The sequence below is a fragment of the Etheostoma spectabile genome, chromosome 3 (assembly GCF_008692095.1).
Source record: "Etheostoma spectabile isolate EspeVRDwgs_2016 chromosome 3, UIUC_Espe_1.0, whole genome shotgun sequence".
NCBI classification, from domain to species: Eukaryota; Metazoa; Chordata; class Actinopteri; order Perciformes; family Percidae; genus Etheostoma; species Etheostoma spectabile.
Genome location: NC_045735.1, coordinates 21,874,185 through 21,902,109, shown reverse-complemented (window position 1 = coordinate 21,902,109; position 27,925 = coordinate 21,874,185). Strand labels below are relative to the sequence as shown.

Sequence of the window (27,925 nt, the reverse complement as noted above, 5' to 3'; positions counted from 1 at the left end):
TGTGATTGATGAATACACAAACTACCTAAACCCAGCAGTAGGGCTACATAAAGTCATTAAACCAGCTCCACCTTTACCAGCTGCAAGCAGTATAAACAATCATGCATTAAGGGTTATAATTATCATTGTATAATATTTGGAAATAGGTCATTCTGACAGTGCATTCGTGTGTAACTAATTAGCATTTTACTCTAGCTGGTAGAGGTGAGGCTATTACAGGTTTTACACAGTTGAGAATCTTTAAAAACGCGTCATTTCTGAATACTTCTTCCACCACTGACAACTACACAAGGAGAGAGAAAAAACTTGGGTTCTTTGAACAGTCCAATGTATTTTGCGCAATGTAGAGACATGACACGTTGTGGATGATGGATGGGCAGACAAACATAGCTAACCCGGGCTAACCACAAGATGGTGTTGCCGTTTGAACCACGAGAGGGCAACCGTGTTCAGTCTTTGACAGCTTCACAGCCGGGGAACCTTTGCTCAGTGACGACGAACATTTTACTGTGGCGGACCAACATGGCCGCGCTGGGGAGGGTGATAACCTGTTTCCGTCTCCTCAGGTAGGTGTTTTATCGTCAGATAATTACATGTAGGTACAGTTTCTAATTTATTTTATACACAAATTACTAAACTAACTGACCCTTAAGGAATGGCATGCTGTTGCCGACTTAAAAGAGGGAAAATGAGAATGTTTAGCTTCATAACAGTGTTAGCAACAACAACCGGAAGTATAATACACGTCAAAGGTGTTTTTCATTGCTTAGCTAGCTACATGCATTAATTAACAGAAGTAACTCAATAAAGAAGAGAAAATTACCGTATTGTTAAACTTGCTTCTGTTTTGACTCTTTCAGCTTTGGTTGCTAGTTAGATCGAGGCAGCAATAATATAAGATAAGATAAGATAATGGTCAATAAGAAGCCTACGTGACAGAGCGTTAACATTACATGTTAAATCCGTGCCATGGCTGTTTTAAACTGAGAATGGTTGTGTTTTGTTCAGGAGTTCATCTCGTGTCCTATTCAGTAGCAGAAAACCTGCAGTCCATAAAGCGTGCAGATGGACACACATGGTGTATACAGGTATAGCCTCTCTAACTGTGGGCTGTGGACTGTGTGCTATACCTTTCAAACAGGTGAGTCTGTCACCACACCAGAGATCAAGGCATATTAAATAACAGCAGCCATCTACAGTACATAACATACAAAATGTACACGTATCTTGTTTGTATCTCTGTTGCAGGTTGAAAACCTCTCTCATGACTCTTTGATCAAACGAGCAGCCTCTCTGGTTACAGATAGTTCAAGCACTTTTCTCTCTCAGACCACTTTGGCTCTCCTAGATGCCATCACGGAGTACTCAAAAGTAAGTTTGGATCTTGTGGTAAACATGTCTCTTATAGCCTAGGATTGAAGAAAGATTAATGGCAAGTTACAGTAGGTATACAAGTCAAGACATGTTTATTTATATAGCCCCAAATCACAAATTTGCCTTAAGCAGCTTTACAATTTGCTGCATACAACATCCACTATCGTCATACCCTCAATTCAGTATGGGGGAAAAGCCCCCTCCCCCCAAAAAAAGCCTTTAACTAGTAAAACTTTATTTACTATATAAGATGCAATACATAACAGGACGCAGCCACCCGCCTCATCACCCTCTCCAAATCCTGGCATCACATCACCCCAATCCTAAAACAACTCCACTGGTTCCACATGTCCCACCGGATCACCTACAAATTCCTGGTCCTCACCTACAAAGCCCTCCACCATCTGTCCCCCTCATACCTCACTGACCTCCTCTCTCCCTACCCTCACATTCCCTCAGATCCACCTCAGCCAGTCTTTCACAAGTCCAAACTCCGCAGTTTTGCAGACAAAGCCCTCTCGCAGCTCGCAGTCTCTGGAACTCCCTCCCCCAAGAGATCCGCACCTCTGAGTCCCTCACCATCTTCCAGTCCCGCCTCAAGACCCATCTCATACCCTCGGCCTATCCATAAGCTCCACACCCCCCTCCCTTCTTATCTGTGCCTGAATCTTGTTTTTTTTGTTACGTTTAGTTGTGCATTGTTTTTAGTATCTTCCTGCCCTGTAAAGCGGTTTTGAGTTTGCGAAAAGCGCTATATAAATTAAATTTATTATATTATTATTGTTAAGAAAAAAAAAATCTTTATTGTCAGCCAATGATTCTCTCAGTATTTCAAAACTATTAAATGATGCTGATATGCACCAGGCAGAAAAAATGGAAGATGTAAAGAATGTTTTGTTATATACTGTATGTAAATGTAAATATTATGTATGGAACAGGAGTTTGATGAGTGAGCTGAGAATGGTTTGGGATAAAAGTGGAGCAGGTCGGGGTCAAGGTTTGTCCATGTCCAGATGCAGCATGATGTAGTGTGTAGAGAAGCCAATGGCAATGTCTACAGATCTGTTTACAAACTGTAATGGGTTTTGTTAAGTATGGCTATAAACCTTACAAGGTTAGTTCATCCAAAGCACACAAATACAAACTTATTTTTCCCACTTACCTTAGTGGAAGACATGCAAATACATATCTGTGACTTCTGCTTTTACGCCAATACAACAGAGATGAATGGCATTTTATTTGTGGCAGTCACTATAACATAACTAACTAAAATATTTTGAAAAAACCTGAAATCCTCTTCTGTGCTACTCTGCTTCCATAGTTAGATTTTTAAAGTTTGAGTAAAGAAAAAAATAAATGTCTTCACAGTAAAATCGGCAAGCCAAATCTTTAGGATTAAAAAATGTCCACGCATACAAGATTATCTTTCAAATCATAAAAAAAAAAAGATGTATTCTCTGCTCTGAGGCGCTCGGGGCGTGTTGCTGAAGATGCTGAACAGAAGAATGAGTCGCTGCACATCGACATATTCTGGTTAGCAGCACACACAGTGTATGGTAGCACAGCAGCACCCTTGTGTTTAACAGTCTAACTCCACAATACAGTACTACACAGTTAGTTCTTTCACATATTTTCAACAAGGGTTTCTTTACATATAGATTTGTAGATTCTGCTGTACTCAGACTTAATATGTAAACTATGTACGTATGTCCTTCCTCTGTTTGCTAACAGGCTGTGCACACACTCATTGCCCTCCAAAGGCGATATTTGGATTCACTGGGGAAACTGACTCCAGCTGAAGAGGACTCAATCTGGCAGGTGATCATTGGCCAGCGTTCAGAGGTTAGTTTGTGTTGTCCACTTTGCTGAAAAGTACTTCGAAATAAACCTGAGCATAGCATTCAGTTTTTCTGTTAATGTATTGATAAATATGACATCCGACTTGCAAACTCTACCCAACGAACTGTTGTTGATCTGTTTGAGTCGGAGTGTATCACTCTCTCTATCCTAACAGGTTAGTGACAAACGAGAGGAATTCATGCGTTTTGAGTTGAATTGGGTCAGCGCCGTCAAGCTGTGTGAAACGGCAGCCGAGGCAGCGTACATCTCAGGTGTGTAAAAGACCATGTCTGAGTGGTTATATGGCCAGGTGAACAAATGGTTGGGTTGTCATGAAGGGTTGATGCAGGTTTTCTGTTTGTAATGATGAATAAAAGTGTTAAGCTGTGAATCATCAAAGCTTTGTACGTTGTTGCCTGTGCCTGTTTCTATTCAGCTGCTGTCAGTGTTACACTTTGGACAGTGTATGGATCATTTGCTGTCACTCAGCATGGCGAAGTGTAAAACAAAATGGCGATGACGGACAAGAGTGTCTTCTTAATGACCACACATCTGAAGGCTGAACATAAGCTGATGTGATGTCAACCTTTGAACTTTTTTCGTGTGCAGGAGCTGAACATGCGTCCATCACGGTGAGGACAAACATTCAGGTGGCCCAGACACAGGTGGAGGAGGCCCAGAAACTGTCGATGGATGCAGATGTGAAGTTGGCCGAGACTAAAGTAATGGAGGTTGAAAGGGTGTCACAATATGTTGCCTCCTTAGAGAATAGTGATGAGGAAGAAGTGCCTGAGGCCTACTTAAGAGAAGACTGAAACAAATGTCCAAAGTTATTAGAAAACATTAAAAAAAAAGTTTATTTGCTTTGAAAGTAAATACCTTTTTATCATTCTCTCTTTTCAGTCTTTAACATGTTTGGCTGTGACTTGTTATGTAGATTGTGCTGACATCTGCACGTAATCGGCCATATAAAAAAAAAAAAATGAATGTCACAAAATGAAGTCTCTTTTTGTGTAGAGAGTTGGATAATGACTATCGACTACGTCGGCATCATAAAAGATTACGTTTTCAATCCACTGTTCATGTATTGTGACTCAATCAACATCAGATTTTGTGTTTATATTTTGTCAAAATTCATTGTAATAAAAACAAGACCATAATAAAACTGTTTATTTAGTTCTTCGCTTAATATGCATCAGAAAATAAAACGTTTCATTTCATGTTTACTAGATGAATGTAGTGTGTTCCGAAATGACTAGTGGATAAGATTTAGTATTATGTTGCAAGGTCTGGTTTTACTAACATTGTGTTGATCCAAACTAGAGCCGGACCGATATATCGGCCAGCCTATATTATCGGCCGATATTAGGCATTTCCCGAACTATCGGTATCTGCATTTATAATGGCAGATAAAATAAAATATATATATATATATTCATCAGAATCATTAATAATAAATGATTCTGATAATTGAATATTTAAAAAAAAAATTAAAAAAAATGGACTGTCAACCATGTTATGAGGGTTGGTGTTACATAGTTTGTCCACCAGAGGGCGCTCTACAACGTCCCTAGCTAAGTTTCCATCCACATGTCAATTGAATTACTTGAAATTTGGTAAAAACAACTTGCGTATAAAGCTGTTTAAAGTGTGTTTCCATCCAACGGCTTTAAAGTGAATAAAAACCTGTGCGTAATTACGTCACATGCTGTTTTGCGATCAAATTGGTATATCAAATTGATTTTAGACATTTCACGATGTTTCCATCCATTTTCGCACTGAATCGCACAACATTCAAGCAAACAGTTAGGAACGTTTTTCTAGACAGAGTGGATCGCGCCGTCTACCAACACATGATTAATATTGCACAAGTTAGGGCACCCAGATAGTTCAGTTGGTAGAGCGGGTGCCCATGTATAGAGGTTTACTCCTCGACGCAGCCGGCCAGGGTTCGAATCCAGCCTGCGGCCCTTTGCTGCATGTCACTCCCCTTTCTAATCTTCAGCTGTCCTGTCAAATTAAAGGCCTAAAATGGCCACAAAAAAAAAAATATTGCACAAGTTATAATAGTGCTTATGTGCCAGCTGATTGCAACATATCAAGCTATAATAAGAAAACTACCAACACATCGCTATGATGATGCAACTTTTATTGTCCCGTTGCGAGACAACTCTTTTTTTATGTGTCGCTGTTTGAGCGGCTTTCATTGACTCCGCAGGACGTCCCACGGCTTGTTCTAACCTCTGTTGGCCATTTCCTTCACGAGTTCCTGATAAATTAAATTCAGAAAGTCTATTGTCTCCTCGTTCATCCACTTCCATCTGTCTGTGTTGACACCCGCCATGTGTGCAAACAGACTGGACATAATGGGCGGAAATGAACTAAAACTTTTTTGTGGCGGGCTGCAACCATAAAATGACCTAAAACTTGATCGCAATTCATTATTTATCTGGCAAATAACGTTTCCTCATCCATTCCATTTATCGCATAAGCCGTATATCGATCAAGATAAAATCCAATGAGACTCAACGCATTTCCTTTCCCATTGAGTTGATATTCATGAAATTTCGTCAAATTTGACTGTTTCCATAAGGCATTTTTCATTTGATATCACTTAATTCAGAAAAACAGGTGGATGGAAACATAATACCTGTTGGCAATACTCTGATTTTTTTTTGTTATTGTCTTTTTTCATATCTTAATTTTGTATTTTTATACGTTTTATTTAATAGAAATTTAATATATTGTGATGTTCCTCTGTTCTGCTGTGACAATAAATCAAATTATCATACTATTTTAGTTAGAACTCATAAATAACTATTGTTAGGGAATTCTGTTTTTATTTTGTTACATGTTTCAGGACTTTTTTTTTTTTATTTATATCGGCTGGTATATTGGAATATCGGATTTTTAAAAACAAATATTTGAATCGATATCGGCCTTAAAAATCCTTTATTGTTCGGGATCTGATCCAAATGACTGAAAAACATTCAACCAGTGCTAGAAATGGAGGGAAAACAATGTGTCCACTTCACATGGGAGCCCAAGAAAGAGAGTTGTTTGATACCAGTATTTGCCAGATTTCTTTCTGACTTGATTGTTGGTTTGATACATATGTTACACATGAGAGGTGTCTGTGCATTTGTCCCCTGCTAAAGTGACCAGAGACCACTTTGTAAACCCAGTAAAACCCAGAGACGCCACACAATTGGCTAACTAACACTGTTTTGTGTAATTTAACCAATCAGCTGGTGTTACTACATTTTTTACATGTTACCTTGAAGTAATTTTGTAAGATTATTCCATCCACCGAAATTTCAATTTGCAAATTAGGAATTTCCACAGATTTCCACTCACAGGTACGCAAGTGGGACTCAATGGGAAATATCTTTACTTGTTTTTTTTACTTGTTATTTGTATCTCTGTTTTTCACTCAACAACTCTTCCTTCTCTGCAAATTAGCCATGTCCTGACTCTCCTGTAGAGCTTTTAGGCCATTTCTTAACACCTCCTGTCATCACTTCATCTACAGCATCACCTCTTTCTACACTTTATCACAACAGAAAACAAACCACTCTACCTTTTGGATACCTATTTGGATAGTTTTGTTTCCAACACACAAGTTACAAAATGATTTAGACTAAGGTGTGGGCAGGTGGTAAAGGAGTTAAATGCAGACTGACGTTATTTGCATGGTTATAGGACTTAGTCTTTAAGCATTCAATAAGTCTTAAAACAATGGTCAGGTGCCTGTATGTACAATAAAACAAGACAAACTTAACAAATTATAAATCCCTCTGTTTATTCCAGCAGATGGCGATCTAAAACCATTTACATATATTTTCCATCTTTCATTACAGTGGGATGCACTGCGTTTGCAGATTCATTCCTAGTCAGTTGAAATGCATTTACTGGTGTCACTATTTGTTTACTTACTTTCTTATGACTATAGATATTACCTATTTTATTTGGTGATTAATGATGGTAAGCCCCATATTGTTAGGACCCTAATATACTGCATACCCTGGTGCATTTACCAACAGTTGTACAGTATATGTGTGTGTTATTGTGTCTCTGAACCAGCATGTGCACATACAGTACAGAATGATTGTGCATGCATTTTAACCAGTTTGAACCCTATTCACGAATTTCTGTCTTCTTTCCCCACTGTTGTTTTTTCCGTCACAGCATATACTGTGTGTTATGTACTGGAATAAGTTAAACCAGGCCTACACTTAAAGAATATACACCTAACCTGCAAGTATATTACCAGATCCACTCATTAAAGCCTTATCCTTCAGTAATGTCAATAAGCTGCTGTAACGGGTTCGCTGTCTTAATGGTCTCCACCTATGCCTTCAAAAGGTCGGTGTGTCCTGCAGAGGGTCATTTCAGAGGGAGCTCATTATGTTGGAGACCTATGTGGGGCTGCAAACACAAGTGTGTAGCGTCAGCACTGAGGTGACCTCTCTCTGCTTTAGATGGTCAAGCCTTGGCAGGGGATGGGACCATGAGAATGGCTACAGAGGAGGCGGTGTGGGTGGGAGGTTTTGAGGTGTGCAAGGACTGGCTTACCAATGTGACTAGTGAGGAATGTTGTGTTTAACAATGGCTGTTTTCACAGACTGTAAAACCAAATGTCCCAGACCGTCTGTGTGGATGTGCACCTACTGGTCACAGGGGGGAGGGGGTGCCAGTGCAGCCTTGCCTTTCTGCCTGCAAAGTAATGTAATAGAGCTTACTAAGTATTTTTGCAGCATAAAACCTCAATGAGGTAACGGTAATTACAAAGGTCATGGGCCTTAAATGCACATAAACTATTTAGTGCGGCTGCGGGGTGGTTGAGCATTTCTCCAGTATTTATGCAGTGGTGTGAAATAACCCTCACTGAAACTATTTCACCCAAATTGGTGATATCATTAACAAATTCAATGTTTTGTGGAAGGAAAATGAAATGGGATTTACCATCTCATAAATGTGCATGCCCTCCTCACTGCTCTGACTTTACTGTTCCAATGCAAAGTGGCCCAGGAGGGGAGATTGATTGGTGAAAAGGGCAGCACTTTTACCAAGGGATTTATAGCTCTTTGAGGATATAAATAAACCAGGAGAGGGAATAAAGGCAGGGGGTACAGTGTGGTGACATATCATGGGTCATGCTTTAATCACAGTGATGCTGAGCTGTAGCACTGGGAGACAGAGCTGGTTAAATTTTGCAGGAGATGGAGGCTCCATGGAGAGTTCCCGTCCCCTGATGAGGACTCAAATACAGGGTATGAAGACGTCACAGCAAAGTGAAATGGGAAGCTCGACGTGTGGGAATCACAATTGAGATGAGCATTTTTGCTTATCTTCAGTGAATAAATATGATGTCCGCCTAAAACTGCTGAGTGAGCATGTTTATCAGTGCAAGCTTCAGTGCATGATAATAACACTGTGCTGCACACAACGCCAGATTCCTGAATGTGTAAAAACTGTAATTATCTCAAAGAAAAGAACAATGCAAAGAGAGGAGTGCTTCATTACCACTTTGCATTATGACAGAGTATTCAGTGTGCACATTCAGAAACGGGACTCAGTGAAGTGCTTTCGTTACATGTGACTGCTTTGTCCTTCAGTAGCTGATGTCTTGGGTTTATATTAACTTTCACATTCACTTCCACCTTTTTTTCTTACAGTTTTCAGAATACTTTTATAACATTGGTTACACATTGTCTCCAAAATACGTGCCTCAGCAGTCCCTGATTATCATCATCCGGTTGTTGGTTTATTCATTTTAACATTTAGCTGAACTATTTCTGTAGAATTAGGCCTGGTTAGTGATAAAAATTATAGTTGTTGTGTTTTTCCTTTGTGGCTGCTTATTTGAGGTAAAGTTGACAGTCCTAAAAGGCTTTTATTATATAAAATAAATATTTATTTCCACAGAATGAATGTGTAATGTACTGAATATGGAATAAGTTTGGTTATGTAAACCTGTTATCCATATTTTGACTGATTGATTGAATCTGCTACAGGAGTCTAAGAGCCCTTAGAAATGTGTAAACATTTATATCAGCTTAAATTTTATAAGCGCATATGAGAATAAATAGGCTGGGCCTGGTGGTTAGAAAGGTTAATGTGCAGGTCCAGTTGCCGGTGTAATCGCCACAGCACCCACTGGATGTGCCAAAACCAGATAAAGGTCCAGTGTCTCCTTGATGAAGACAATGAACCTTTACCTGTTCAGTCATGGCTGTGAAGAAGATAATCATTCTTAAAAAGAAAAACGGTGATTTGGACAAGTAATGGTTTCATCACAGTTTAGTGTGCACGTTTTCACAAGGGGGCTCCCGGAACAAGGGGATTCCCCACTGATCCACACACAATTACACTTTTAGTTCATTCTTTTTAGGAGAGTGAATCCGTATAAAGATCACTATTTTATAATGCCAATGTAAATATTAAGCAGTTATCCGCTTATGTTCTATCCAAGGTCAGATTAACCCTTTGGGACCCACTGACAACCCCCGCCCCCCTCCCCCAACCCTGTTACTCCCACTTTCTATAAACTGTGTAGGCAAACTTAGAAATTAGTTGTATGTAACTTGATAAAGCACATTTAAGCAACATGCATAATGTAAGTGCAGTATAAAATAACACTATAAAGACCATCAAACTAGGTTTTAACTCAGGGCCCCTCTACAAGGACGGGCCCCAAAATGATGTAACAAAGCCAATGTCAACTTATCATGGCATTTTGTTGCGCTTAAGTGTTGCAAACCGTATTACTGAACAAATGTTCAATTAATGAAATCCCCTAAAACTAATTGCATGCGGTGAACCCGGAGCCTTAGGGCCCCCCTGAGGTTTTAGGGCCCCAGGGCAGCTGCTCACATTGTCCAGCTGGTAATCCAACCTGGGTCCTATCCAACAACTAAAGTCCCCTCTAATGTTTTTTAAGAAGTCTCATTCATGATAGTAACCAATGTCAATCTATTTAATCAATCTTTGATGTAGAATTTTTGAGACACCCTCTGCTACTACTGCCCTACTGTTACTACAACAAACACAACTACTGTTGCCGAGTACTACTACTACTACTGTGGCCTGACTATTACTGTATGGCTAAATTATGTCTACCACTGAAAGAAATACTACTACTAGTGGTGGAATGTAAGTACATTTGCGTGTATTTACTTGAATATGTCCATGTCATGCAACTTTATACTTCTATTCCACTACAATGGTACGTTTTACTCATACCACAGCAAGTTAGTTAAAATGTGTCGTAGCATATGATAAATAGTATATGTTTTATAGAATCTCAATGGTGTAGTAAGAATAGCCTCACCAAGCTCAGCTGCAGAGTAAAATGCTACTTACACACAAATGCATCATTATTAAAAGGGTTAATATTCTAATACTATAATATGACATTATATAGTTGCTGTGCATTGGGTTTTATTTTTAAAGTATATTTTTCTATAAGTAATTTGTTAAATGCAGGATATTTAGGCTACTTTACCATACTACAGAAGTGAAAGAAGCAACAACGAATTGTATCACCACTCACACCAGTGTTAAAGCGGAACAAATCAAATCAAATGGGGATGATTGGGACCGTGTGCGTGCGTGCGTGCGTAGGCTGCGTGTGATTCTGTCTGTTGTCTGCAGAAGTGGTACAGCCCACGCGGATCGGTCGCTATGGAGAGCAGCTCCCCAGGAGCGCGAGCCAGCCAGACAGAGCAGCGACAAGCGAGGAGGAAGGATCAGAGAGTGCCAAAGCGCACAAACAGACAGGAATCATGGAGAAGAGATCACCGCTAGAGAGGACTTTGCCATCTAACGGACTGCGACTGTTAGCATCACTTCTCACCTTTTACGGACTTTCCTGTGAGTTAACGGTTTCTTTGTCATTTTGCCAGTGCTACTTTTGAGGCCATTGAAAGAAGTTGCAGTGGAGCTGCTCTGAGTCTCTAATGTTAGCTAATCACAAATTCAAAACCGGCTAACGTTAGTCCTCGTGTTTTGGTTCAAAGCCTGCTAGCTTTATCTAAGCTAACGGTTCGTGTGTGTGTGTGTGGAGCCTAACATTACGTCGTCGGTAAGAAAGTAAGTTAGTTATATAAATTTCGCTTGTCTTTCACATTTGAATACAACTTCGTTAACGCTACTAAAATAGTTTACGTTAACTCATACCCCACACAGCTACTGCTAATTACACACAGCTAACTCAATTAACGACTCCACTCGGGACAAGAGATAACTTAAGCATTGGACTGATTTGGTGGTAACGCACATTTTCTAGCCAACGTTACTTCCAGTGTGTCACATCATTACTTCGCTAGTTTATGTTACTCTGGGAGTGTGGGGGAAATGGGAAATACCGTTTCTCTCCCACTCAGATATAAACTAATTGAGGAGCAGCATTGATTTGTGGTGTTAAAAATAGAAACGAAATGGAGTATTGTGGGTGTAAGCAAAGACGAGTTCCATTGTGAAAAGTGTGTTGGATACAGATGGGGGATAAACGTTATGTGATACAGGAGAGGAGAGGCAGCGCAGACCTCTCCGCTTTGGGCGTGAAGGGTGGCAGGGGAAATGAAGACATATTTCAAGGAAGACACTGCAGTCTCGGAGTCTCTGGAAGTATTGACCTGCAGTTGGGCTGCATGCCAGACAGAGCACCTTCCAGGCTCGATACCGTCCCGAGTAGTGTAGCTGGAGAGGTTTGCTGTATCCCAGCCCTGAGCTGGGACTACAATGCATGACAGGCCTTCTAAGACAAAAGAATGGACAAACATTGATGGACGCTAAAGTAAATACTGCCCAAGAATGCACCATTTGTTTTTTTTTTCCTGGATGCAAGGGCAATAAAGGCCTCTTTAATTTATGTTTATCGATGGATTAGATTAACTAATCTGTGCAGGTACTGAATTTTTTTAGGCTGACACTGATACCAGTAGGCTATTTGATAATGACACGGGCAAATATTAAACATCACATAATATAATCAAACTGTTTTGATAAGCATCAATAAAAATAGTTTTGTGATCAATACATATACTGATCGGTAAATTTTACAGTTAACAATTAACTGATTAGTGCCTATTTTTGTGGATAAACTATGTAATGGAGACACTGTTTCCAAGTAACCTCTAACATATCTTTGGAAATTCTTTACCACAATTTCATGTCAAAGTCAGCAAATACATCAAATAATAATAATAATACATTTTATTTGTAATGCACTCTACATTTAAGACAAACCTCAAAGTGCTACAGGTAAGATCAGAAAAGTAAGGTATAAGCATCAGTTTAAAATACATATAAATAGTGCAACAACATTGTTGTGCAAGGTTAAAACTCATAGGTTCCGCTAAAAAGAAATGTTTTTAGTCCTTTTTTAAAGGTCTCAATATATAGTAATATATCTGAGATAAGATAATTGCGGCTGATATATTTGCCTAGCAGATGCATTGGTCAAGCAGTATGTGTGTCTACAGCTGCCACCAGTGTCATCTGTCATGCGTAAACACACCACACACACACACCACACACACACACACACACACACACACACACACACACACACACACTTACTTTTACAGTCCTTTTCATACCAGACCTTTTCTTTCTTTACCCACAAAACACTGGTTCATAAATCAACACAGGGAACTGATAAGCAACGCACTGTTGCAAACTAAGCTTCTTAGCCTCCAAACAGTGCTGTTTGGTACCATGTGTACGTGCAGGTTTTCAGTTCAACTACTCACCTTGACAGCCAAACATGCTGATTATTAATACAGAGGACAAACTAGCCAGTGGAGGTTAGTTTTTTGGTGTCGTGTTTGGAAAAGGAACGTGCTGGTTGTTGACGCTCAATAACATATGGTTAGAGCCCATGTGGCCCAGGCCTACTGTTGGCTGTTTAGCGCAGCACAAGTATGCAGAGGGACTTTGTGTCAAAAACCTTCCCTGACTGTGCAATTTTCTGATTCCCTGTAGTGTAGACGGGGCTGTGAGGAGGGGATTCATTCAAGGCGTGGCTACAGGCGGTGAGGTCTGTAATTGAAGACTGTAGTTTTGTGGTTTCTTCTCTTGGGGCCACATGATTCATAATCTAAATAAATAATGTTGTAATGGAGCCACCTAAATTACAGACTCAAAACAGAAATAGATTTGAAAAAGCAGTGCACTGACAGAGCAGATTTGTTACTCCTAGAAGTGAATGTGCTTCAGTGGTTATTAATTGAACACAATATGTAGCCAAGAAAGTAGTTTTGTCATTGAAAATATAAATCAAATATAGGCCTGCACGATTCGAGGACAAATATGAATCATGATTTTTTTTTTGCTTAGAATTGATATCACAATTCTTTGCCACAATGTTTTTGACCATGACAAAACAAATTGGCAATACCAAACCAAGGTTATTACAGTTTTGCATTTTTATTAGCTTTTTATTTTTATTTTGTTTTGACTTTTTGTTTTCAAATTCAGTTCAATTAGTTTTAATTATCTTTTAAAGTGGGTTTGGTAGTTTATTTTTTGAAAATCCTTAGTTTGTTGTTGGTTTTTATTAGTTTTAGTCTTTTTGTAATATGGGCTATTAGTCAGAGGATTTGAAAAGGTCAGAAAAAGTATTGTGTAATAATAACTCAACAAAAACGTGATACAATTTTATAAATATGTATTCAACAATAACACCAGTACAAATAATGTACATATGATGATGAGCACAGATATTTAAACAGTCAACCCAAGACACTGCAGAATGCGTTTGACGTGTTCCAGGAGAAAAACGTAAATAGCCAACAGACTAAGAAAGACAGACATCAACAGGTGTTAAGAACTTTGGTTCAAGTAAAGCGGTGAACTTTTTGAAGTTAATCGACTCACACAGTTGTGTAGAGATCCCAGTATTAATCCACATATTAACTCACGTTCCCTCCCGCTTTTGATGTTCGGGTCGCGGTAAAAGCCCACCTGTAGTGTTCTCTGTCCTGCTGTTGTCTCCGTCATGCTGCTAGCCCTACGTATTCATACGTCCATGCCCGTAACGTCACCGCGGTTGGCTTCTGTTTCGGGGAAAGGGGGCTTGGCGTTCTCCTTTACCTTGTTAAGGTAAGCTAGGTTAGCCTCCTTGTGTTAGTTTCTCAAATGTAGGCTACTTTCAAATCCGTGGGCTGTTTCCCTGTAAACTGCAAGGCACTTGCCTTTATCTGACACAGTCATAATTAAATGGGACTTTCTTCCGACTTTCGGTACCGCCATGATGCCAGACGCAAACTTTGTTGTTTGTTGTGTTCATTTTTACATGGAATGTCGGAATTTCTGGGTTCCCAGTCGGAAACTATACACGTCTACGGGAAATGGCACAGTCGGAAAGATATAACATTGCTCTATGAAAGACGTTGACAAAGACAAAAACTAAGGACATTTACTCGATAATTTTAACCAAACTAATTTGTTTTGGCACCTACAACACATTGCGCATCACCACAAGCCTGTAAACATAGAGGTCTCAATGAAGAGAAGGGAGAGCACTGCAGCGCTTGGGAGCACTTCAACACCTATTTCATACAGTCTATGTTTAAAACTCACAGAAGAAAGAAGTAGTGTTTGTGATGCAGTCGGCTCGTAAAATTAAATGAGAACCAAAGTCGTAAAAAATAAAAACATTTTTTCTTAAATCGATTCAAGATCGCAATTTTATAACAATTAATCATGCAGGCCTAATCAGCTGCAGCTACAGCTTTGTCACCATATCGCAGAGGGCAGATCAGGTCAAAACATGTTTTTGGGACTTTTTTGTTTGTGGGAGGTGGATAACTTAATGTAATTTTCACATTAACATTACATCTGTGTTATAGTATAAAGATTAAGATACCTGTCAACTTTTCTGGCTTCTCTGGAAAATAACATCTTATCACGCTGAGAAATCTTGTCTGTGTGAATTTTTACTTTTAATTTGACTCACTTGATACTTTTACCCTTTTTTCAGTCAGTCTTTTTCAAACAATGAATGGTTTAAGCAAGTAAGTTTAAGCATGACTTAGTAAAGTAGACCAACTAGTTACTTTATATTGGAATAATATACAAGAAAAAAGGGGTCTTTAAAGTAAGTTTAAGCATTTGGATTCTCTGGATCTGTGGGTAGCAGCTGGAGCATTCATCTGATCCTCTCATTCAATCTTAAATCTCAGCTGTGAAGCAGCAGACTGAAAACTCCCAATCACATTAAATGCATGCAGTGTTTTCCTTTTGAAGGAAGGCCATCAGCAGATGAGTGTGCTGCTTTATTGTGGGACATGGAGGCAGTGTGTGTGTGGGGTTTAGGGAGCAGGCTGTGGCCACCAGCTTCTGTTGACTCCACCCTTTGCTTCCTCTTCCCCCGACAGATGTGACTGTCAGAGGCTTTGTATGGCAAGCTGTTCCCTGGTGGTCCATCAGTAAATTCAGAGCTGTAACCCCCAGTTTTAGCTTATCCCTGGTCTAAAACCAGGATGAATAAAAAATAAACTGCAGTCAATTGTTGATTACTTTCAGCACACTGCCTTCTCAAATCTATTTATCACTGCCTGCACTAACCTGTTCTAAACTGAATTACCCCAACTAAAGATTCTGTATGATACTCTATAATAGGGGCTCTGAAGATTGCACCAATTACCATTCATTCCAATTAAAGTTACTTACTCAACACATCATACAAAATCTTTCTTCTTTCTTGTTTGCTACCGTGTTGAGTGGCCCACTGCATATGCGCAATATTGAAGTGAAAAGTTTTACAAATATTAAGCCTTCGTGGTTTCAAAACCCACAATACAATTGTTTAGGCCTGCATGATTTTAGAAAAAATTATTGCAATATTTTTTTCCCTGTGATTATATATTGTGACATGAAGCTCTATTTAGAAATAATAAATTATTCTCGACTACCGCGGTGATTTTGTAGGGGAGTGCATCTACATAGAAGATAAAAATGAAAAAGGATCTTTTCTAATGTGAACCATTCTTTGTTAAACTTTAATGCTTTACAAACCCCAAAGCAAATAAGCGCTGTGACTGCTCTTCTGAAGTGATTTTGGAGAGGGAAATTAGATAGAAATACGCTGGTTGACTAGCATGACAACATTGAATTCATATAATCCTATCAATCCAGACTAATGTGTGTGACAATGACTGCATGTTGCTTCCTCTAAATTTCAGGTTGGGGTCGACTAGCGGGGCCAGCTTGTTAGTTTGATAAATTGATCAGACATGCATGTCACGTGCCCTAGCAACAAACTGTGTGTCCAAGAACAATTAAATCAGTGTAAATGACGTTAGATCAGACACAGGCGTCTGTAGTAGATTAGTGTTTCGTTTCCAGCGTTGCGGCACCAAACCGTAACATTAGTTGGGACGGACAGACCACTTGATTCTTTATGCTAGCTATATTAACTTTAGCCTGACGAGGGTCAGGTTTCTGCGGGAGACGTTGTGATTATGTTGCATTAATCAGGTGATTTAGTTGGTAGCAAACATAAGACACTGACTACTGTAGCTTCACTGACTACCCATTGAAAACTATGCACATCACTGTGTCAGCGGCAGCTGCTGCCTACAGTACTTTTCTACACACAGAGAGCCAAACTTTCCATAACAATAAACCCTGTTGAACTAACGTCACATACAACGCGTTGCCCACATGGCTACCTGTCTTAAAGGGGAAAGGTTGCACGGTAATAATCATGAAAAAAAAGAAAATGGTGAAAGTTTACTTTTCAACTAGCAGCAAAAAAGAATTAGCGTCAACATTTCAATGTCCTGTGATGTGACTATCTCGCATGCGCACATCGCAAGGTCGATGCTAAAACACAATATCGTTCGGCCCTACAAATGTTTAGAATAGACCATATTTGCAGTTTGAGATGTCAACAGATTTACATCTCTGGTTAAGAAGTTTTTCTTAACCCAGGCATTTTAAATCTGCCTTGAGGAATAAGGCTGGCAATATTATGTATTTTTTTTTCTTTCAACAAATCCCATGAAAAGACAAACCCAACAATGAATGGAAGGCCGAGCCATGATATGGCTTATTCTTCCATTGTTATTTTGGTTATTTTGAGTCAATCCCACATACAAAATGCTGTATAAATACTAGCTAGCTTACCAAATGTGAGGTTATAGTCACCAACAAATGCACTGCACATTTAGTCTTGTTTGAGGAACGTTTGCTAAAAACTAAAGTGCCCAACTGTAGTCTTTTCATTTTTTTTTGTGACTCAGCTTTTAAAGATTTGCTTCTTCTGTAGGAATGAATGGGCTTGGGGTGGGTGCCAGAGACAAGGTCTAGAAGTTGCAAAGCATTGAGAAGCAGACTAACACTTTGTTGAATTTGGTCTTTCTGTGGGATTTAATGATAATGACACAAATATAGAATCACATTAGCCTCAAACTTTAACCCAACTGTCTGTTTTCTCAAGCCAAACACGGTGCTTATGCTGCCATTCCTTATTTTGTGTTTACTTCCTCCACAGGCCAACATTGGGAGTTACCAGTCATTAGGACCACATTGCATGGGCAGTTAGCCTTTCAAAATTGGGAGGAAAAGGGGCAACATGCAAAAAATACATTGCAAATGCTAATATTAGGGATTTTCACTATATTTCATTAATATTTTCACTGTGTGTTAGCTATTATGTCTTGTCTACTGAATAAATCTTGGATAGACAGGAATTGACTGTTCCAATCACTGAGTCGTAGGAAACTACGTGGTAAAAATGACTTCCAGATATTTCCGTGGCTAATTACCTACTGTGAATGAACACAGGGAAGCCTTTTGAAACCCTTTTTTTGCCTGCTGTTTTCAGGAGTCTGGGTTTTTTCCTTCGAGGTTAGGGTCACTTGGATACACTGTGAATTCACAGTCCATATTAAAGAGGTAGGCTATACATGCAGGATGTCCACAGTCAGCAGTTGAATCTCCCAGGAGGGGAGCCCTGGGGTTATGGGAAACAGGTGTGGCTTCTCTTCACCCCTCACTCTTATTTGTTTCACTCATTCAGCTGTCAGGTTATGATGTTTGGGATGAGCACACAGTCAGTTGTATACACTGACACACCCCCTACCACCCAAGTGGGAGATTATTAACACCCACCAGTCAAATACTGGGAGGTGCTGCTGACTGTAGCAAGTAACCTATCAGTACAGTAGTGTTGTCCTATTTGCTCGTACGCTGGTGTTTACTGCAATGGTGACAGCCGGGACATACATTATACTGTAGCTAATGGAAGAAAACTCTTGTTTTTCCGCAAATCTTTTCGGCCCCTTTGCAGATCCCTTAGTATTATACTCACCTATTGTACATTATATTTCTTAGATCTCTAGCACCTTGTTTATCTAGTGTTAGACTCCAACCTGTGATATTATATGTTAAGAAGGAAAATAGACATTAGTACTGTACAGTACAATAGTGCTGAGGGTACAGTTTGAACTTTCCTGCTTTTCAGCCAGGAACATTGCATCATTTGAAGCAGACAAAATTAATCGGAAATGACACTGTTGAAATTCACATAGCAGTTTTACCATTTTATTAAAACTTTAGTCTAACTTTTCTAGGTTCCAGCATCCACCCTCTCAGCCTCATTGTGTGTGATAAGACATTAGAAACAGAGGGAAAGAAAGACATGTCCCCTGACTCAGAGTTCCCTAATTTGGCTTGCTGTGCAGCCCTGGTCCTTGATGCAGATATATTGCGGTAATGGCTTGAAAAGGATTTTGCACAACTGTATCCCTGCTGGTATTCAGCCAAATTATTCTGTATTCCCCTGCCATCCCTGCTACATCCCTATAGTTTGCATTCTTCTGCTTTAGTTGCCTGATGCTCTCTTCATTTTCAAATAGACTGTAAAGCTGAAAAGATTTCCCCTCTTGCTGTAACAAATAATACCACATGTTAATACTACATGTTTAGTATTGATCAAGGAACATGGACTGTCTTTTTCAGCAGCTAAGCTGCTCTGTCACATAAGGGTAGAGTCAAAGATTACTGCTGCAATGTGGTTGCTATTTTTTGTCTGTACTTGGATTGTGAAAAGGATCATAACAAAACAAGTGGTCAGTTCTAATTATGGCTTCAAAACAATGTTAGACTATCCGATTTTGCATGGATTGAATTACATTTTAAAGGGGAAGACGTCACAAGTTAAAGGTTTACAACCCACAGCTCTTAGACCAACAGTAAATGGGTTACTACTGCCTTTATGTACTCAAAATATTTGTCTTTTACATCCAAGTGAGGTTCATATTATGGGAACACTATGTCTAACCAGACATGTAACCTGAGTCCCAGAAATAATACACTTGGGTGTTGTCTTACTGATTTTTGTTGATTCTCTATGGACTTAACAGTGTGGGAGGGAGGTGTGTAGTACATTACAAAGAGGGGTGTTAACAATATTCCCCTTGGTTTGAAGTTTAGACTAAGTTGTACAGGATTTAAGGAAATAAAACGTCATCATTGACAGAGCAGTTGGCTAAACATTTTGCATTGGCATGTTGTCAAATGCATGTATTTGTGTTTTTATGTGAGATCACTATAGGTGTGAACAGTCAGCTGTGACTTTATTTTAATCCCAAACTGACCTAGGCACCTAATCTCCTTGTTCTCACTATTCTAAGTGGGTGGTACTTGTAAATCATGAGAAGAGTTTTAATTTGTTGCAGAGACAGGGTGAGAGTATGTGCCGGGAAAATTGGCGCGTGGGGGGGGGGGGGGGGGGTTGTTTGCGGGAAAACAAACTACCTCTGACCAGGATAAGGCTGCTGAAATGCCACACTGACCAAACTACTGTTTTTGTATTGACCATTGGTACACACAGTACAGAGGCAGACTTTTGTCAGACTGCTTTACTTCCTCCCTTGTTGTGAAGTGGGGGTTTCCTGACGTGCACTGTGCAGATTGCATTGAAGAAAGTCCAAAGCAGCTTCCTCTATCTTTTTCTATACTGTACATTTGTTAATTTCTATAGATGTTATTGATGGAACGAGCTGCATCCAAACTTGGCAACGTTTGGGACACCAAAAAACATGAATGCACAAAACCCTAAAACAGACTACCTTCATATAAGAAAACATCTTCTCCCTACTATCACTCTCTAGGCCTACTAGCATTTTTTAACAATTGAACTGGCACAAGATTAAAGGTCCCATGACATGGTGCTCTTTGGATTTCATATAGAGTAGACCAAAGTGGTCCCCTAATACCATATCTGGGGGGGGGGTGGCCTTGACCAACTGCCACTTTGCTTGTTTGGAAGCCATGATGTCTCTCTCTCATGGGTGGGCCAAATTCTCTGGGTGGGCAAAGCAGAGAAAGAAGAGGCAACCTTGCCCCTTATGACCTCATAAGGGTGAAGATTCCAGATCGGTCCATCTGAGCTGATTTTTCTCAAAGGCAGAGCAGGATACCCAGGGCTCGGCTTATACCTATTGCCATTTCCAGCTACTGAGGGACCATAGAAAGGCTGGGGGAACACACATCAATGTTAAAAAAAACTCATAAAGTGAAAATTGTTATGCCATGGGATCATTAAGTAACATACCGACAAAAATAAGGATTTCTTTCTCCCCCTTTACTCCTTTTCTCTATTTAATAAATGGGCTAATACAATTGTGTAGCCTATTAAACACACTATAGCAAATAATGCCATACAACTTACAACCAGGTCCCATTAAAGAGAAAAAAAAAGAGATGCATGCTGGGCAGATCTAGCACTCAAAATAAAGCCTGACCATCTTTCTTATATCAATAAAAAAATGGTCATAGCACATTTTTAACTCAAGATTGTTGGTATTCTTAGCTTTATCTCTGTACATATTGCAAACCTCTGCATAATTTTACATGATACTAGTCCAGTGTGTGCATCCTACATTTGTCAGTCACCGACATCATGTAGTTCCCCTGAAAAAAAGGATTGCTGGGAGAAATAGGCGTCATAGTGGACAATGATGGGAATCATTTTTTTAAAAAACAGTCTAATTCCCTCTGGGGTCTTTGTGGCATGTGGGAAACTATGTTTCCATGATGTTAGATCAGCCTAATAAAAGTACAGTAGCCCATTTAGACCCAGTGAAGGGCAGTGGGGTCTGTGATTAGAACAGAATCCATTCTCTCTTCTCAGCAAAGCTCCACCCAACAATGATCTATTTCTGTCCTAATGAATGAAAATTGCGCCTGGTTTTATACGTTTTTTTCCCCTCAAAGGACATTGACATGTGAATGTGGTGAAAACAACATGTCTAAAACCACTGCATGATTCTTGAATGAAAGGCTCTCACGTCTAAGCTGTCCTTATGCGTGTTTGTCAGTATGGTTCATTGCTTGGTTTACACTTGAGCATTGTTAAGGAGACTTCCATGAAGAAAAGGATATTTCTCTTCTTTTTACACAATGTTTGGGAGCACGGCTGTGTGCGACAGGATAGTGGTGTCTTTGCAGTGGGGATTGCAGCCTACAAATGTAACTAGAGTGAGTCAATGTTGAGGAAATGCCAGTTTTGATTATAAGGTCAACATACAATTTATCTTTTACTATCACAGAGGTTGTGTAGATTGGACCTGGAATTATCCTTGGTAGCATATATGCTCAATGCTGTCTTTGTTTGGCGTGATGGTAGATTTCATTGGATGCTGTGAATAATTTACTAACATCAGATACCGGGCCAACCATATAACGGCACTTGTTCTGAAAATATAAAGGCTTCAGTTGTCTTTGCATGATGTCTGGCTAATTGTTTTTTATGTAGCAAATGTCTAAACATTCATTCATGGCTGTCAGCTTTCTGAAGCAAGATAACGTTTTTTTGAGAACACTCAGCTATCTAAAAGAGGACAGTAGCAGTTAGGGACATACTTGATGAGCAAGCAGACCCTGACATAAACAACATTTCTACCCAGGTGCAACTCAACACTACTGTGGTGTGATGGTGCAGTTCAAGTCAGTCTCTACTAGTATTAAAATGTCCGGGACAGGGATGTTATACACTTAAGCTCTAATTGAGAGACTCTCATTGAAGCTTATACCCTTATTAAGAAAACCTCCAAAATGAAGTTTCCTTTTCACACAGCAGCTTGATAAATACCTTCCGTTGCTTTCTGTTTCTCATTGTCTTTTCTTCTCCAAAGTTGTACATTTTGTCATTTTCCCCTTGCATGGAAAAATTAGCATTGCTACCCGTCTCTGGGTCACATACTGAAATGCATCAAACCCCCACGTCAAACTAACAAATCCCACACAATAAGGCTGGACGTCGTAAGAGTGTTTGTGTTTCCTTGGTACGCACACTGGCAGGCATTGTCCTTCACAAGTTCTACAGCAGAGCTGTAGTTGACTCCGATGAAAGGTTGTAACCTATCCTAGCACTTTGTATGTCAACACTATTGATTTTTTTTCTTCTTTTAAGCATAGATCTTTAATCAAATGTGACCTGGATGAGGACACAGAAGTCCACATTGCTATGGGGGAGCAATGAGAAAAGGGGATTGAAGAGGACAGTGACATGTGAAAGAGTCCTGCCCGCCCCTTTTTTAAAAAGCCTGTCAGCCTGTGTTTGTTTCCACCATGAATTAACCCACTGAAAAAGCCTCACGCCCTCACAGGATACAATACTAGGAAGGAAGGGGGTAGATTAGAGCTGTGTAACTAATGTTTTCTTCACAGTGCACAAATATTTCTTACGATAAAGACATGCTACAAAACAGGCAATACACCACTTGGCCTATCCTGTCTCTAACTAATTGAAACAAAGTTATAGGCCTCACAAAAATAAAGCAAAGGTCTGGGGACCTGTGTTAGGAAAATAGGCATTGTCTGTTTGTTCTTCCTGGTCACCCCCAGAGTAACAATACCAAACAAATGACTGCACACGGACTATTGACTTCTTTGAGTTGCCAGTGTTTAAAGGCACAAACAACTTTCAGAAAGAAATGCAGGCCCGGTGGATGATGTATTGTTGTGTTATTGCAAATTCCCAACTGTTACAATTTTTTTTGTTCATTTTCCACACATGGCCTTCCTACGGCTGTTTCTACAAGGTTTCTCCTTGTCCACTTAGGGATTGGGTCTGGAAAAGGTGCTGTTGTTGGCACTAGCCCACTGAGGCATTATTGAATAATTGTTTTATGACTATATCTAATAGTCATATATCAATCCATATTCATAGATTGTTTTGTGTGAGTTTGGCAGAGTTTGCCAATGCAGTTTTCAAATGAATGTCAATGAACATTTTTTTAAATGTGGCCTTGAGAGTCAGATGGAAGTTTAATAGTCAGCTAATGTTGCCATTGGCTTCTACTAGATTAAGGGACTTTAATGCTTTGAATGATTATGAATTACTGCACTCATTAAACAGTAATGAAACACTGTCCTTCAGCCAGTGTTCACCTCCCACACATGCTTGAAAATTACAGAAGCAGGAAAGAGGGTGAGAACTACATTAGGTCTGGTGCACCCCAGGTTGCTTGCAGAGCTTGGAGAGGAGAATGACAAGTGTAGCCACCCACCTTCCATCCGTTTTTATTTTGTGTTTTTTTTTAATAAGGGACACTTAAACATTTGGTCCACTTCCCCTAAAATCAGCAATTTCATTGCTGACATTCATGTGAAAATGAAACCGTATTAAATTACTCTTTACAGAATTCACAGTTTCAATACCGAGCATTAAACTGATGTGCTGCTCAGAGCGTTTATAGGTATTTCTAATTTAAACTCTTGTCCTTAGTTTGGCTTTTACATTGTACATTTTGTCATACATCTTCTACTTGCATGGAAAAATATCATTGCTGGGTCCTTAACACTGTGTTCACATACTGAAATACCTCAAACCCATGTAACAAACAATACAACGTACACAACAAGGCAGGATGCTTTCCCCCACAGAAATAAGCAAAGGCGGCGTAATTCCCCCTCAGTATGCCAATATTCCGGAAGCAAAAGAGGCGTGCATCGTTATTCACCACCCAAACCTGACCCGTCCCACAAACCACCAACTGTTTGCATTATAGTTGCACATTGTCAGTAGAGAGACGGACAGAGAGAACGAGAGAAGGAAGATGGACTATTGCATGCAGTGTTTCTGTAAGTTATTAAGTAACTTTTTGACATCCTGTGTGTCTGCTCGCGCAACTCTACTGTGTGTAGTTCCGCCCTGCTGGTGTCCCTGTACACATCCTTCAGTACGGCTCTGTGACTACCGTCTTCGTAACTTTCACACAGATGGAGAGGCGGCTTAAAGGCAGTCCCTCCTTGAACAGGCTGTGTTAAAGGGGCTCATGAGTTCGAGGCACGCCAAGCCCGACCCAGGCTCACTTTGTACATGCATTACCCGGTCATCACTAACCCCATGACCTGAATACTGCTCCTGAAGTCAGATGACCGGGATTTCATGCAGACACTATAAACTCTGCACAAATCAACCATCCTGTCTTTGTAATGCATACAATAAATGTGTGACTTGGTGGACTGAACCACTCTGTCAAACTGTCATGTACTAATATCAGCTTGTAAAATGGATTGACCCAGCCTACTGTAGTTAAATTTTTATATCCACCCATGGCTCACACTGTAGTATAAGTCTTTACTTCTTTCCGTCTCACTTATGTTTTTTCTCCCAATAACTACCCCATTTCTTTCTTTGTGTCCTTATTCATTCTCTCCTCACTGTATTTATTTCTGAATGCTAAGATCTGTTTCCTCTCGCTTTAGTCCTAAACCACACTCCCTACTGCACAGATCTCATGTCTGCATTCTTCTCCTGTGAGGTCTTCAGATCTGTCCCATGAGTGCTGTTTGACATGATAATCTATGCATGGACTTTGTCTAAATGAACATGACACATTGTCTATTTTGTTGCAGCATGGGAATGTTTTCTGGCCTTGTATCCCTCCTGTCTCACATGGTTCTGACATGCACTGCAGGCTTCATAGCAAAGTTCTCCAGCCAGGAGACGGCCTCCTCCTTTGGGGAGACCAGGGCTGAAGCTAGGTCAGGTCTGGGTAGGTGGAGTTCTTGGCTAATCAAGTGGCCGATGTGGAATGTTTGAGCCGGTTGCCAGGCAAAGAGGAAGGTTTTGATTTACCATTGCGTCTTTCGCGCAGCTTGTCGCAATTACTGATGTCAGCAGGGAAAGAAACAAATATGAAACATTTCTTCAAAGGGCAAGCATATCCTTCCCATGAGTTCATTCTTTCCTCGGCTTTCTCAAGGAAAAAGGGGGCAAAAGTGCAACCTTTTTCTCTTTTTAATGCCAGGGTTCATCCACACTTTGTGTTGACTAAATAGGTTTCAAAGTAGACCTGCGGAAAAATATGAATCACAATTGAATTGATATCACGATTCTTCTCACAAAGTGTAATCATTGCACACATGAACCATGACAAAACAAATTGGCAGTACCGAACATAGATTTGTTTTGGCACCTATAGTACATTGCGCATCACCACAAGCCTGTAAACATAGAGGCTTCAGTGAAGTGAAGGAAGAGCATTGCAGCGCTCGGGAGCACTTCAACACCTATTTCATACAGTCTATGTGTAAAATTCACAGAAGAAAGTAGTAGCATTTGTGATGCAGTCGGCTCGTAAAATTAATAGAGAATCAAAGTCATTAAAAAAAAATGAAATCGTGCAGGCCTAGTGCAAAGTATCAAAACAGTGACACAGCATAAAGATAGATGTTTTTCCCATTAAAATTCTTAACCTCATTTGTTTACTGGACAGGAAGATGGATAGCCAGTAATAAAGCTAACGACAGTCCCGGGATCTCATTTATAAATGTGGTGTACGCACAAAACGGGGCTGGAAATATGCATACACCACTTCCTACGCAAAGGTTGTGATTAATAAAAAAACAAGCAACGGAAAGATTTGTGGTCCTCCACGCATACATTTACGCACATTTTGGATGGGAATTGGCGACGCAGATGGTGAGGTTAGGAGGTAACCATTACCGGGGTAACATTAAACCATGGTAGAATTGTTGATGCTAACAATTACCCTTTTCATTTAAAATATCCTTGTTATCACCGTGGATTACTACGGTGTGTAAACCCTGTGTTTAATCCTCTCATCTTCATTGGAGGCTCCTGAAGTTGCCAGGAGAAGGGGACAGAATGTAGAAGCAGACTTTTTTTTTCTTTTCTTTGTTGAAGTGATGTGGGTGGCCCAGGCATCAATAACTGATTCCTACATGGAATCGTTTCAAAAATTACGATTCCAGTAGAATCGGTTCTTCATTGGAATCGTTTGGAGGATTTTGGCTTCAAATCCGATCCTCGCTTCCCAATTTAACATGCGCAAGTTTTGATTTACGCCAGGCGCTTGTTGTGTTGCAGCTTTGGAACGCAGTAAGCGGCGCTCTAGTGAGGCTTTATTTTACATCGAAAAAGCCCTGTAACACTGCAACCCATTTCAACTCCACCCCTCAAAGAATCGATAAGAACCGGAATCGAAATGAAGAATCAGAATTGGAGTCAGAAACGTTCAAATCTAAACGATTCCCAACCTAATTAGAACTATTCTGTAGCTTGCTAAACTGTCATGGGTTTTACTGCTTCGTTATCTTCAGTAAGTGTTCTGCTACGATGTTGAAGTTTAGCCTGTGTTACGTCTTGACATTTATTGAGAGAGATAGAGAGAGAGACAGATTAAATCACCTAGATAATATTGCTGTTGCTGTGTTTCTTATTGCATAGCTGATAAATGTGCAGATTGTTTAATATAACTTGTGCAGCCATGTGTTGATATTCAGGTTGTGTTTGCTAGCAAGGTGCAGTCACCAGTAAACAAACTAGCCTGTGGAGCCACATGCTTAGCTATTAAAGGTGTATTACACCGTTTGCTCCGTTATGGATATGTGTGCTGTAGTAGATGTGGCTTATTCTCAGTTTGTGGTACTGAGCAATATGTTACATTAATGTTAGATATTACAGAAAAATGGATGTAATTCTCAGGATTGTTTCTTGTTGGTGGCTATAACATTTAGTTTTAGTAAAAAATGTTCATAGTAAGTCAGATGCTTATTAATGTGCATTATTATTTGCTCATATTTCAGAACCACATCCAACTTCACATGTAACGTCAAATACAACTTCATAGTTAACTTCATGTTGGAGTTGTAAATAAATATTCCTAGATCTCAAAGTCACACATCTCTGGTTCAACTTCTTACCGGACACCCTGCCAGTGTTTCAGTGGCCAATTTTCAATAGTTTTTACAAGCCTATTGCCTATATTTTTGTAATATTATAAACACTGTTACATTTTTTGAAACTATTTCAGCATGTGTAGGCCTATCAGTGCTTTCTGAACATATTGAACACACTTTTAAAAATACTGCGATAATACAGAAAATCATTATTTTGGTCACTATAATCGTGAGGCTACATTTTCATACAGTTAGATCCCCGGCCTCCACTCTGCAGCAGTAGCCTATGTCCTAGGGGTGGGAATCACCAGAGGCCTCATGATCCAATATCATCACGATACTCATGTCACGATACAATATTATTGCGATTTTAAACATATTGCAATAATCTGTGATATATTACAATTTATTACTTTGTTCCGACTTCAAATGTTTTACCAATTTCAAGTGATGTCCCCCAAAATGAAACTTTGTCAACATCTGTTTTATGTAAAAAGATACATTTCTCTGTTTGTGTACTTCACTTCAATTTGCTGCAAAA

At 39.7% G+C, this 27,925-nt stretch overlaps 2 protein-coding genes and 1 long non-coding RNA gene across 4 annotated transcripts in view; all 3 read left to right on the top strand.

Annotated features, from left to right (window-relative positions):
* Positions 1-27,925, top strand: part of nectin3a (nectin cell adhesion molecule 3a) — a 67,308-nt gene that overhangs the window by 22,889 nt on the left and 16,494 nt on the right. Inside the window, exon 2 of one of the 2 annotated variants that reach the window (XM_032502629.1) lies at positions 10,992-11,088. In XM_032502629.1, coding sequence (XP_032358520.1) covers positions 11,001-11,088 — 88 coding nt within the window. In that variant the 5' untranslated portion in view covers positions 10,992-11,000. Of the gene's footprint in view, positions 1-10,832; positions 11,089-27,925 lie in introns of those variants that run through there. The other variant, XM_032502637.1, reaches the window with a different exon arrangement.
* Positions 378-4,379, top strand: LOC116671547 (diablo homolog, mitochondrial). The gene is made up of 6 exons (XM_032502922.1): positions 378-566; positions 1,009-1,141; positions 1,249-1,371; positions 3,106-3,216; positions 3,389-3,485; positions 3,823-4,379. Exons 1-6 carry the CDS (start codon positions 412-414, stop codon positions 4,026-4,028), a joined length of 825 nt encoding a protein of 274 aa, XP_032358813.1. The 5' UTR covers positions 378-411; the 3' UTR covers positions 4,029-4,379.
* LOC116671695 (uncharacterized) lies at positions 18,385-26,641 on the top strand. The gene is made up of 3 exons (XR_004327331.1): positions 18,385-18,394; positions 23,297-23,303; positions 26,407-26,641. It is a non-coding gene; the product is annotated as an uncharacterized LOC116671695 (long non-coding RNA).

Coding starts and splice junctions, on each gene's coding strand:
- LOC116671547 (XM_032502922.1), top strand. CDS start 412: ATGGTGTTGCCGTTTGAACCACGAGAGGGCAACCGTGTTCAGTCTTTG. Junction 1,372..3,105: donor CCATCACGGAGTACTCAAAA/GTAAGTTTGGAT, acceptor GTTTGCTAACAG/GCTGTGCACACACTCATTGC. Junction 3,486..3,822: donor CGAGGCAGCGTACATCTCAG/GTGTGTAAAAGA, acceptor TTTCGTGTGCAG/GAGCTGAACATGCGTCCATC.